The following is a 13,589-nucleotide window of genomic DNA, read 5'->3' as shown; positions in this document are numbered from 1 at the left end:
GGACCCGAGGGAAGCTCGGAAAGCTAAGCAGAAGTTATTTGGAGAGGAGAGTGACTGCTGTTGGTTGAAAAGAGAGGTAAAAAAAAAAAAAACTTCAGTGGTGTTGCACACAATTTTATATTATTTTTTAAAGTCATTGTTAACCCTTTAAAGCCGGTCAGAGCAGCACGCTCCGTTTTGTGTAACTATTTTTAAATCCCTGTAGAACCTGGACTGTGTAAGCTAGCGCAATAAACCGGAGGAGTTGTACTTACATCTGATGCCATCAGCTTGTCCTCGGTCACGGTTTCCTTCCACATAAAGCTTTGCAAAAATTGCATAAAAAGCGCTTGCAGGAACAAAAACATAATATTCCAGAAACACGCTTCGCTGATCCGATCAGCTGTTCGTAACACTTCCCACAGTGAAACAGATGTCAGCGCGAACTATCACATGTCCGCCATTTCCTGTCCGAAACCGGAAGTGACGTCATTTTCGCGGAAATGTAGTTTTTTACTTGTAAGATAAGATAAGATAAGATAGAACTTTATTAATCCCTCGGGTGGGTTCCTCTGGGAAATTCGATGCCTTAAAAGCCTATACTGGTCATGTTTGACTTTTCTGAATAGTTTCTGGGATGCTTGGAACTCGAATTGCACTGCTGGAAATAGTTTATTTTGATGCACCTGCTGTTTTCTTTGCAAATTTGCATCATAGGATTGTTTTTTTGTTTTTCCTGCAATATATAAAAATTGGTGTATCTCCAAAATAAAACTATGAACACACTCAAAATAAATTTCCTGTTGTTGTAAACTATTTTTTGCAACTTTTTTGTATTTAAAGTTTTGAGGGATAAACCTCTTAAATTTCTCCAAGTAATATATGTAAAAAAACAAACAAAAACGATTTAAAATTTTTTTTTGTAGTTTATTGCACTTTTTTGCAATTAATGTAGTTACTATGGACTTAATGCATACATATTATTAAAATATGGGCTATAACAGTTGTATAGCAACTTGAAATGCTCCCATAAATGGCACTACAACATGTAAAAAAAAAAAAAAAAGCTCTGGCGGACTTGGTTCTATAGTAGGTCTTAAAGGGTTAAATAAATATTGTCAAATAATCGAGATCTCAATTTCAGTGAAAATAATCGTGATTATCATTTTTGCCATAATCGAGCAGCCCTACGGCAAATCTCCGTTAACGAGCTAGCCCTGATAGCCCCGTGCATGGGGCTGGACGGCCAACACGTTAACGAGCTAACTGCGCTAACACACTAGCTCCCACCCATGTAATTGAGCATTGCGTGGCACATCCAACATACTGTTTTACTTTAGTCCATGACGCGCTTACCTTCAGGGTCATACGTCACATGAAAACCAAAATAATTCCAAACGCCAGATCTGAATGAGGGTGGGGGAGGTTCAATGTGCCATGTTGCAAGGAGAGCTTAACTTCTGTCTTGCTAGCTTGCCCTGCGCTCTTCCTTCTGACTATGTTGTCTGTGTGGAGCGCTCAGTGGATCTGCGCTCGACAGTGCAGCCTAGGCGGAGTAGTCGAACGCAGATTCACTGAGCGCTCCACACAGACAGCATCGTCAGAAGGAAAGTTGATAAAATAAATTACAAATGTTGTATTGTTCGATACATATGCGTACTGAACCGAAAGCACTGTATCGAACGGTTCAATATCGATACGAATATCGTTGCACCCCTAATATATATATATATAAAATATGTGTCAAGGGATTTGTTCTGCAAACATGTAATTGTTTTTTTTTAAATAACAGATTGCAGACCTCGGTTCTTCAGCACTGTGTGCAGCAGAGGAGCATACAGCTGAGCCGACTGTGTTGGAGAGTCATTAGGACCGCCATCATTTTTTTTCTTTACGTTATAACTCTAACATACTGTGGGGACATAAATGTATATACAAACAGGGATTTTTTTACTTTGGGAAAATCAGTATCGGCCTCAAAAATTCTGTATCTGTTAGGCTGTAATTGAAAACTCACATCTTTTTTGACCTTCAAACTGTCCAGTATTCGTTTCTGAGTCCAGTGAGTGCAGTGGAAACTTGTTCTCAGCAACACACGCCTGCTGCTTGTAACGTGTCAGTTGTTGTTAGTGTTAACAAGCAGATGCATTAAACTGCTGAGGCCTTTGATCTGTAGGTGTGTGTATGTGTGTATACACACACACACCTACACAAACACACAGCTCTGGTCTGAAGTAATCACCCAGCCTATAATGACATTGGGCTAATGATGGTAAGTGTGTGTGTGTGTGTGTGTGTGTGTGTGTGTGTGTGTGTGTGTGTGTGTGTGTGTGTGTGTGTCAGCTTGATGCAGTGGGGGTCAGGAGCCATATTTCTGGCAGTCTGTCTGGTTTCCATTCCGGCCTGTAAATCTGAGAGTGGATGACAGCAGGAAGTGAAGGATGAGAAAAGACGGGAGGAGGGGGAAGGAATAGGAAGCTCAACTAGATAATTATTTATGGGCAGTTACTACTAAAGAGTTAACAGTATTTTGCTCTGATGCACACAAACACTTCTTACCCATTTGGCAGCAGGACACATTTTTCCTTTCGGATCCTTTTTTCTCTCCAGGGGTGGTTCGGGCCAGGTGTGTGTGTGTGTGTGTGTGTGTGTGTGTGTGTGTGTGTGTGTGTGTGTGTGTGTGTGTGTGTGTGTGTGTGTGTGTGTGTGTGCGCTCTCTTGTTTTTAATGGAGAAAGACCAAACAAGTAATAGTATGTAGTGGATTACAGAGAAAGTGACCGGGACAAAAAAGTACATAGAGAGGGAGCAAATGTGGGGTGTTGTGTGTCACCCAGCACAGAGACTGTTTCTTCTGAAGGGGAGGGGGGAGAAGAAAAGTGTACAAATGAGTGGCGAGTGAGAGAGGACAGAATGAGGTGTGCGTCAAGCGTGTGCGAGCAGCAGTAAGAGGAGAAGCTATGGCAGCTGGCTCTCAGAATGGAGGGGAGAGCTTCTAAAAACAAACTCTCAGCTAAATAGTGGTTGTGACGCGGCGCTGGAGCCCACATTCGTATTGGAGTGGTGAGAAAAAGGATTGCGGAGGGGGGGGACACCCTGTCCACAACCAGTCGAGAGCAGTGCAGGAGCAATGAAGTACAGACCTCTGGTAAGGGACACATCCTTCATCCTGAAAAAAGTTCTCTGAAAATGTTTTGTTTTGTTTTGTCTTGCCTGAGAAGTGGCGATGTTTTGACATGTAGATCTGCATTAAAGGCTGTTAGATTTCATTGTGGTCAGATGAAGTTAGTGTGGAAGTTTTTGGGGACTAGCTTTGGCTTGGGTAATAGTGTGAACTAGGGCTGCCACAAACGATTATTTTGATAGTCGACTAGTCACCGATTATTTTTGCGATTAGTCGACTAATCAGATCATCATCCATTGGACGTAAAACTACAGCTTATTGCACCAGCAGCATCTGCTCTTATATAACTATCATTAGCTTACAGCTTTAAGTGTTTAAGGTCTGTGCTAACTAAAAATAAAGACAAGATGATAGTTTATTAAATTTTAATGAAATTTGCAGATTGTTTCGGTGAAGTTTAATAAACTCCTTGCTATCTAAAATATAACAGGACACTGGAGTATATTCTGGAGCATCTCACACTTCTGATAATCAGTTGTCTGCTTGATGTTTATTCAGCTGTGTAAAAACTATAACTTTAATCTCAGACAAACTGATTTACTCAGGAACAAATAAAATACTAAAAAAAAAGCCAAACAATAACATTTTAAGTTATCTAAGTGACTCATATATATTTAACCTGAGTAGCGAAAGACGGTGGTGGGTTTGAAAACGATTTGCGGGGAGTCCGGTGTTCTCACAGCGCTAGTGAGCCTAGCCCCCGGCTCGCTAACGAGCTAGTGGGTAACAGATGTCTCCGAAAACGTCGGAGCGCTTTTGAAAATATGTGGTGTCCTGATAAACTGAGCAGATATTTGAGGTTTACACAGCTACATTCTCGCCTGAAAATATGTTAAACGTTTATTTTGTGACCCAGAAAGAATAATAAGAGTAACATTAAAACTAACTAGCTGCCGCCATTGTTGGAAACTGCGCTGGGCCGCGCTATGAATTCTGGGACACAGCTGCTTTTTCTTCTTCTTCTTCTTCGGGGTTTAACGGTAGCTGACATCCTTGTACATGCAATGCTGCCATCTTCTGTTTCAGTCCGTTATTACACTCTTAAATCCTGCCACTTATTCCTGCGTCTTTTGTGATCTTACAAAGCTTCAAACGACGCGTCGACTATTAAATCAGTCGTCGACGATTTTGATAATTGACGTAATCGTGACTAGTCGACAAATCGTGGCAGCCCTAGTGTGAACTTGAAGGACACAGGTGAGAGCGAAATCCCTCAGCAATGAGGTAGGACAGTTCTTTTGCAGACTTCATGCTCTCTCTGTTTCTCCTCGTTGATCTGCATCCTCTCACATCTCAACTCTGTATTTGTCATATCCACGTCAGGTCTATTTGATATCGGTAAAGGTGTGTCCTTAGCATTGTTTGTGTGTTTGCGCTGCCCCAGGGCGAGGCTCTCGCATGGTGGTGTTGTGTGGCCGGGTGGCATTCTTTTGCTTCATTGAAACTATGAGGTAACATGTTAATGAATGACGCTGAAGTACCTTGTCTGTACAATGTGGTGGATCTTCTTTGAGTTATAGAATGAGCTGACACTAAGTTTTTAAGGGAACTGCTGTATTTAGGCATATACCTCTATAAAGATTTGTGCATTTCTCCAGCCTTCTCTGTTATAGCACCGTGTGTACAATTAGATGTCAGGATAGTGCAATGCACTCAGAGATTCCTGACACAATCATTGTTGCCTGCAGTGCATCTGATCTTAGTTCAAGAAATGGTTTATGTAGGACTGGTCTCACTTGCTTCAGAAAGATTCTGAATTGCAAATCTAATGGCTTGAAAACCTGAGCTGTTTCTCAATGGAGGATCGCTGTAATATAGTAAGTTAGAATTACCTCATTGTCATACACTGACTGACCGATGGGTTGTAAATCATGACAAAAGGAACTTTAACCTCTTAGGACCTGGCGTCCACATATGTGGACATTTTGGGTTATTTAGACCAAAATACTCAATTTTGCTCTACAAGGACCTGATATCCACTTACGAGGACATTATACTGCTACTGTTCTATCGAAATTTTAAACAAATATGCTCATATGTGGCTCTCATTTTTCTTAGAAACAAAAATTAGGTAAAAAAAAAAAATCTGGTAATTCTTTATTTTTACATTCATTAGGTCCCAATCAGCCCAAATATCAAAGATAAATTAAAAATGCATGCCATGGAAGAGTTCGGGTCTTAGGAGGTTAAAGTTGATATGCAGAGTTTCAGGGTTAACCTCCAAGCAGGAGAGGACCGTATGTGCCTAGTTTAATTTACAGAGGAAGAATCAGGAACCCAAATGAATTAATGTGAGAGGTCTTGTGTAATTAGTTTTGGGTATTTGAGTTTCTTCTTTGGATATGACATGAGAACATATGCTTTCTTTAACTCTACATGAAACACAAACTTCAACTTTAATTTTTTAGCAGTGCTGCACAGCAGTACTGCAGCCTACACAGGAATAAGTTTGTAACTTGGTCACAAAATGGTAGAAAATAGAGAATTAAGTGGAAAATGTTGTCCTTACACTGGGTCTCTGCCTGCTCCGGAAAGATCAAAGGTCATGGAGAGCTGTGGAAAGCCATAACTGGAGCTAATAGTAATGGGTTTGGAAGATGTGACATGAGTATGACAGAAAGTGTTATGCAGAGTAGCAAAGAAAAAAATGCTCTGGACTTGTGCTTTGGCCCACATATCATCAGGTGGGCAGCTTCATTTTAGCAACCTGCAGTAGACTGTCACTAGCCTGCTACACCTGTCTGACTGCTCTCTGATCTCACTCACTGTCTCTTAAATGGAAATTTAAAAAAGAGCCCTGACAAGCCTGCAGGCGTCACCATGGTGATAGCAATCAAAACTTTAATAAGCTTGGAGCCTTTACAGGTGAGCAGTGGGGAAATGTTGTTTTGAGTTTTACCTGCACAGGCTTGTGTTGACACAGGGTCTACCTCACCTCCCCTTGGTTTATATCCACATCTTCAAATTACAGTGAAAGAATAAGCCTGAAAAATGTACCTGTGTTTTAATTTCATTCTTACGATCTGTTGGCTAGTGCAGTGGAAAGTCCTCTCGCTCTTATTTTGAAAGTTCAGTTAGTCCCATCCCTTTCCGTCTCTTATTTTACCTACAAGCTGGCTCATTGGTCTGGTTGATACTGTGACGGTACTCTGCCAGTTATCCCAAAAAACTTGCCTGGCCACTGATGTTGTATATGGCATCATTACGGCTTGCTAGGATTTAACAAGAGCAACATCCACGACCACCTTTGACACAAAGGTGAATGAGTACTTCTTCACTTCATGCCCCTCGTGTTTCCAGCAGCAAGTGCAGAGCAGATAAGGACAGATGGGCTATGTGTGCCAGAAAGCTGATTCATACTGTAAAAATGTAGGAAAGGGCAAAATAAACTGTGTGTAGCAAACTCCATCAGAACCACACCGAGCCTCACTCATTTGGTTGTCATTGTAGAACTTTCGACAAATCATGTAAAACACAAGTCGGATGTTTTTTTACTCTAACAGAAGTGACGGCTACACTCCTCTATTATCCCTTTCTTCTTTTTGCATATTTAACCTGAATCTTTTGCATGTGAAAATATTCGACTCCATTTGGCTTAAGTGTTTTGATCCTGATTTGTTTAGTAGCTCTGTGAATGAAAAACATTAGAAAGACATCACACGCATACCTTTAACACGTGTCGGTGAGGAATGGTGTAGTTATTCTGTTTTACATGTAAAAGCTATTTTTGCATGTAAGTGATGTCATCTAATATAAGAAATAAGGCATGTTCTTGCAAAATGAAAACTTTACATTTTGTCTTAATTCAAATCTTTAAGGGGTTGCTCCACTGAAACCTACTCAAGTAGTCCAGTTTACTCATCTCAGCTTGACAAAACACTGTTTCCAAATGTATTAAAGTATTAATTTTGAATGAAAGAGGCCATTTGAGTGCATTATGGGAATGTAGGCTTATGAATTTGACCCTGAATTGTTACCAAAGAAGTGTGGATCTGGGCCTCTGCTGCTTGGATTTGGCCATTCTGTTCGACACCTGCGTTACTCAAACAGTGGAAGGTTCCTTTTAATTGAGTCATCCAGAATTTTTTTTGTTTGTTTTGTTTATGACAGTCCACACACATCATAGACTGTATATAAAAGATGGGTGTAGCCAATATGGTTTTACCCATTTGTTTCCTTATCATGCCTTTTGCAGCTACATTAGCTTATTGGTTTGTATTTAAGCCTGAAGTGACCATATTGGGACAACAGGGTGGAGCTTTGTCCTGTCAGATAATACCAGCAAGCTTGGTTAGAAAGGTGCATCCATTCAATGCAAAGACACAAACACGTCTTTACACCACTCGCTTATTTGGAAGGTGTTGCCACTGTGGATATACCTGCATATTGAGTTTGGCACAGATTGTTTTTACAACAGATGACTTTCCTGCCACAACCCTCAGATATACCAATTTGTGCCAAGTGACCTAGAAACTAGAAAAGTAGAGCATAAACTGGTAGGTGAACTGGGATTCAAATTAAGAGGTCCAAGCAGCTATGGCCCGGAACATTAAACTGTACCTGTATCAATATGGATGGCTTTAAAAATATACTTGTAGGTAGATTACCTTAAATCAAGTAAGTGGTGCACATGCTATGTGTAGTAATAATAGCAAAAGTTTAATAGTTCAAGAAATATATTAATAGATAGCATTAATGTCAGTCTGTTTATGGAAACTCACTAACAGGTGAATACTTGAGATGTCAGTGTCATTGTGGGGTGGTGCTGGAGTAAGAGTAACAGGATCACAAAAAGAAAATGTATCATCAGAAAGTATTAAGTGTCTATACCAAACGTCCAATAGATATTCAGATAATGAAGTCTGCACCGAAGCAGTGGACCAGCCAACCAGCAGTGCCAAACAACCAGAGGTGCACCATCTTGGCAGAGTGGTGCACCTCTCCAGGTTCCCTCCTGCTAACCTGGCTCCAGGCTACCTTGTTTTGCAGCAAAGGCTCTGGAAAACATGACGACATGTAGGAACTGGGTTGGCACGTAGTTGGTGTGTTCCTGAGACCGGGTGGAGGTCCGGTGTGGAGCATTACCCGGCAGCAGGAAAGCCAAACAGTGAATGAAGCGTTGCGAAACAATGAAGTAATGGAGAGAGAGGACGGGAGACCAAAACAAGGACAGAAAGTGAATGAGAGGTGACAATGTATAGAGGAAGAAGAGGAGGGGAGAGGTGAGGAAATAAGGCTCTGGTTTCTGTCCCAGGCATCACAATTATTGGACGCTGTTGTAATGAAACATGGCTCCTTTAATGTAAATGAATGTCAGTACTGCTGCTCTTAACAGTGATTTAAGCCATTCCCACATGGAATATTCCCCTGTGTTTGGTCTGAACACCCGCTGCCTGCTGAGTCTTTCCCAGGAAAAATCCTCCAAGCAGGAAGTTTGTCTCCAGCTGTAGTAACAGCAGTGTGTTTGGATGAAGAAAACTAAGAAGTTAATTGTTCATCATAACAGCAATCAGACAGTTTAATTTTTTCCCAGAAAACCCAAACTGAGAACTCAAAGTACCACGCTTATTTGACGTTACAGGTGGGAAGTGCAGCATAAAACAACTCAGCAATGACTGACAACAGAGAATGCCACAGTATATATGCACACTCACACACTCCCAGCTGCAGTTTCTTTGTTTTTTGAACACATGTGTCAAACAATAGGTCACCAGAGCTCAGGGATGTATAGGTTCCAGTTACCACACTCACAAGGTCACATATGTACACATGGTTGTATCAATAAATCACAATGATACCCAGAGGTGTAGGCCGGAGTCACATGACCTGTCCTGGAATCATGAATTCTTGATCCATTAATGGACTTTACCTTCTGCAAAGAAAATTAAAGTGTTGTGTAAATCAGATCAAATGGATGCACTTTGTCATATTGGCAAGCACAAGTAAAGTCGCAGGACACCATCACATTCAGACATGAGAAAAGTGCGTAAGGTTTAACTTTGCTCAGTTTAGACGATCCACTATATTTAACTTGTTCCTTTTTAATATCCTTAATTAAGTGAAGCACCACTGCACTTTATCCTCACAGCCTTTCACAAAGTCTACGAGGCAGGCCGTTATAGCCGATTCACTTCCACAAATCCTGAGTGTACCATTACTATTGGATAATATAGCCAGACCTGCTCTGATGTTTGCCTGTATGGGTGTGTCCTAATATCTAAGGTCCTGCTCTTCTGTACAGATGTTTCTACTCAACAATTAGGCCGGAGAAGGGAGCTCCAGGGCCATATAGCCTTTTTGGTTTGCAGCTTGTGTGTGTGTGTGTGTGTGTGTGTGTGTGTGTGTGTGTGTGTACACACTCCTGCTTTGTGGAGACGAGGATATTTTTGGCGATTTGGCCTTTAACTTTCACTTTTGTTTGATGATCACCTTTTTTGTGTTTCTTTTCTTTCAAAGTTGATAGAAGCTTGCCCGTCTCCTTTAGTTTAATAATTATTAAGAAAAACTATTTTGTTAAATCCCCGTGGACATTTTAGGGCAAGTAACTCCCACTATCAAATTAATAAAAGCATCACGTTCACTTTAGCGTTTGTGTCTTTGTGTCTCACTATAGTAAATGCAGCTTTAAGGCAAATCAAACCTCAAGAGTGGAGAAAAGATGCCGACAGAACAACAACAGTGAGGGAAATATTCAAATGAAAATGGATGTGTTTAAGCATGTAGGAAGGGAAGGAAAAGAGATACATATCCAATTTAGAGATATTTGTTAACTGCCATGTATAACATGATTAGATTACGTGTACTACATTGCTTTTCCATAAGCGTCAAGTTTCACCTCTCAAGTTTTGACTCAAAATTAGACTTCAAAATGAAGACCAGTTAGTCTAACAGCAAGACATCTTAGATCATAACAAACATTAAAATCCCAAATCAAGACCAACCAGTCCTAAGTTTATTCTCAACTTAAGGGGCAGAGTCAAATCCCACCCCAACCAACAGGTTTCAAGTTAAAGAGCATACACATAACGGGCAATGCTCGCTAATGTTATTAATTTATAGAAACCTGAGTGGTGCTACTTTTGTGTTTACAGACTTGGAACAAGGTCCACACCAGCATCCCATGACTGAAGCTCCTGGGACATTACCACTCTGCTTTGAAAGCAGGGATCAAACATATTAATGCATACTTGTGTGAAATTCAAACTCTGTGTGCGTGTGTGCTGCAGTGATTTAATGGGTTGTTGAAATGTGTGGAATTTCAGGGAGGATTGCTAACTTTCCCTCACAGTTTAAATGGAGTGATGGAGAAGGACTGGAGTCATAACCTCGCATTTCTCATCTCCTCTCTCCTCGTTTTGTTTCTCTCCTCTGTGTTTTTCCCTCTGGTCTCACCTAGCACTAATTAATATATCCTCTCCTCCCTCCACCCTCAGCTTCCCTATCTGTCTCCAGTTCTTCTTTGTGATCTCCTGGGGGCTGAAGACTGCTGTGCTACATAACACAACAACAACACCTGCTGTACTGTGTGTGTGTGTGTGTGTGTGTGTGTGTGTGTGTGTGTTCTCTCATTGCGTTTGCACTGGCCACCTTTGCCTCTGCCCTAAGAAAGAAGTTATTCAGAGTTTGCTTCAGTCCGACTCTGTAAACATGGATCTCAGTAACTTTCGCAATCTTATGCGCAAAACTCAAACATCTATTTTAGAAAATGGCTTCCTGGTCAAAGGCGTTGATGAACTTAAACATGTAAGTGTTCAATTTAAATTCAGGTCTGACTCTTAAGTTAGCCTCCGTGTTTTTGAATATGTGAAACCTGGGTGTGACTTTGCCCACTTTGGTTAGAGTGATAACTTTGTACAGCCCTGCTCCTGGCGTTCTCTCTAATTCTTTAGGGGTAGTTGAAGCTCTTTGAAGCTTTTCTACAGGAAGTTCTGGATGATGTACAAGCAGACACTTGGTTGTGTTTTGCAGCATGTGTTGGAATAAATTGGAGGTCTGTGAGTGGCTTGTAAACTTCAAACAGTGTTTCTCAGCATCGGCCTGAATGTTTTCTGCTGTAGGCTTCAAGCTGTGAGGGGGGCTTGGGATTTTCTCCTAGAGGTTGTAATGGTTAGAATTCTGCACCTGTTTCCACATGTTTGCTGCTCTTTATGTTGTATTATTATTATTATTATTATGTTTTTAAACATAATTTTTGACTGTTTCACAAAAAAAACCCGTATATTTAGACGTCACACTTAAAAACTGATTCACTTGATTTTGATTTTACTTTTTGTGGAATAAACAATTAATCAATCATAAAATAGCTGTTAGATTAAGGATTAATTGACATAATAACTCCTTCGTTTGTTTTGGAGAGCTAATCAGAGACCAGAAATGTCAGAGACTGCAGTACTGCAATCTTCTTTTTTTTTTTATTACCTCTGCCATGGAGGTCCTTTTTTTGTTTGTGTTTGCTTGAGTGTCATTTTGTCTGTAAACACCATAGCTTGAAAAGTTGTGAATAAAACTTTTTATGGGTGGAGAGTTGGGTCGTGTTAACAATCCATTAAAATTTAGCTTGCATCCACCAACTTGCATCCACTAGGTCAACCTAATAACAAAAGGCCTTATAACTTAGAAACTAATTCTTACAACTGTGCTGTGTAAGGTATAGAAGGTACTGTATAAAGATTTAAAATGTCTTGTTATATTCTCCTGCAAGATCAATAGATTAAGGTCTACGTGACAGTAATGCTATATAGAGATACTTATTATTTGGATAACAGGATTAACTTGTGTTTAAAAACATCTTACTTGATATTCATTACTAAACATTGAAACTAATGTGATAAACGCTGACCTGATTGTTACACATGTGGTATAGCCATACTCAGAATGATGTCGGGTATATTAAAATGGGCAAATAATGAAAGCCCACACTTGTTTTTACTGCACTGCAGATTTCTTAAAGTACCTTTTAAAAAGTACAAAAGTCAATATATAGAAAATGCGATACTCTCCGCTTCAAAGTAAATCGTTGCCCAGAGAGTGAGCTGGCTCGGTGAAGGTGTGCGCTCTCCCAGTGCTTCTTGTTTTGTTTTATTTTTTTAGATCTGCACAGTAACCTGGAACATCTCATTTTGAGATTCAAGTGGGAGTGTTAGCAGGACTTGTAATCTGCTGTCAATATAGAGAAAATGTGGAAGTTAATAACTATTTAAAATGTGTCATAAAACTGAATTTGAACAAAATTCATACCAGCAAATCAGACCTTTTAGAAATATGACAAATTGTTAGTGGATCTCTAATAATAAGCAGTGAGCTATAAATATCTGTTGAATGTGAGTAAGATTAGCCAGCACACCACAGAAGGCCAAGCCCCGTTGTACAAGGAAAACATCAAAGACTACTGAATGAAGAGTTTTATTTGCTTCAGTAAATGGAGCCACAATGAGTGGCTTCAAGGCCAGCCAGCATGCTGCAGTATTCGGCACTTCCATAAAACAAACACAATCTTTTGGATGCAACACGTTTGAGTTTCAGGAGGAATGTCATTGTGTCTTGGTGCTGCTCTACCTCGTGTTTTTGGTTGCTGCTTCCCTTCAGTCCTCTCAGTCCTCCCCTAATGAAGATGGATCATGCTTGCGTGCTGTAGAGTTTCTGTTTCTCCTTGCGTGGGACTGGCAGATTGTGGTTTATAAAGTGTTACTCTGTTTCGGTATGTTCATTCACTAACCACACCTCCTCCCCTTTTCTCTGCTCCTGTAGGTGGTGGCTAGTGACGGGGTGCGGGCTATGATGGAGTCGGCCCTGACAGCCAGAGACCGGGTGGGCGTGCAGGACTTTGTCCTGCTGGAGAACTACACCAGTGAGGCAGCCTTCATAGAGAACCTACGCAAACGCTTCAAAGAGAACCTTATCTATGTGAGTGGGCGTGGGGACATGGACATGTGTACTGCTATCATAAAGATAGTGACCTGTGTCCCAGCACTCTTCATAAGGATTTATTTTACATTTTAAATTATGAGTTCCTGTAATATATTACTTATTTAAATATTTATTCTAAGCCTGATGTAACTGTGTGAAAATGACCTCACTGCTGTCAAACAGAGCAGTGAGCCATGAGCCTTGTTTCTCTTTTGTGTGGACCTCTGAGGTTTGTTTGTTTTTCTTTTTCGTTTTTCTTTTTTTTTTTTTAAAGCAGTATTATGTTGCACTTGGAAGAGGACAGACCTCTGAATGATGCAGAGATTATTTAGATTATTTATTTTTACCTCTGTCCACAAGCCGGCAAAGGAAAAATAATGTTGGGCATTGAGTTCTGAATTAAAAGCTCACAGCATGCTTGCCCAGGGTAAGACATGCAGTTAAGATGTCCATGTGTCCCTGATAAAGCTATGGTGTGATTCTCATCACACAATACACACTCAGGATCCTACTAACAAAGT

The 13,589-nt window shown here is 40.5% G+C and overlaps 1 protein-coding gene across 4 annotated transcripts in view; it reads left to right on the top strand.

Annotated features, from left to right (window-relative positions):
• Window positions 1-13,589, top strand: part of LOC113035673 (unconventional myosin-Ic) — a 60,596-nt gene that overhangs the window by 28,876 nt on the left and 18,131 nt on the right. For 3 of the 4 annotated variants that reach the window (XM_026191280.2, XM_026191283.2, XM_026191284.2), the window contains one exon: window positions 12,910-13,065. In XM_026191280.2, the coding sequence (XP_026047065.2) occupies window positions 12,910-13,065 (156 nt within the window). Of the gene's footprint in view, window positions 1-2,983; window positions 3,127-12,909; window positions 13,066-13,589 lie in introns of those variants that run through there. The other variant, XM_026191282.2, reaches the window with a different exon arrangement.

This window comes from Astatotilapia calliptera, chromosome 14 (assembly GCF_964374335.1).
Source record: "Astatotilapia calliptera chromosome 14, fAstCal68.1, whole genome shotgun sequence".
In the NCBI taxonomy this organism is placed as follows: Eukaryota; Metazoa; Chordata; class Actinopteri; order Cichliformes; family Cichlidae; genus Astatotilapia; species Astatotilapia calliptera.
Note: the sequence above shows the minus strand (reverse complement) of the source record. Positions and strands in the feature narration are given on the sequence as shown.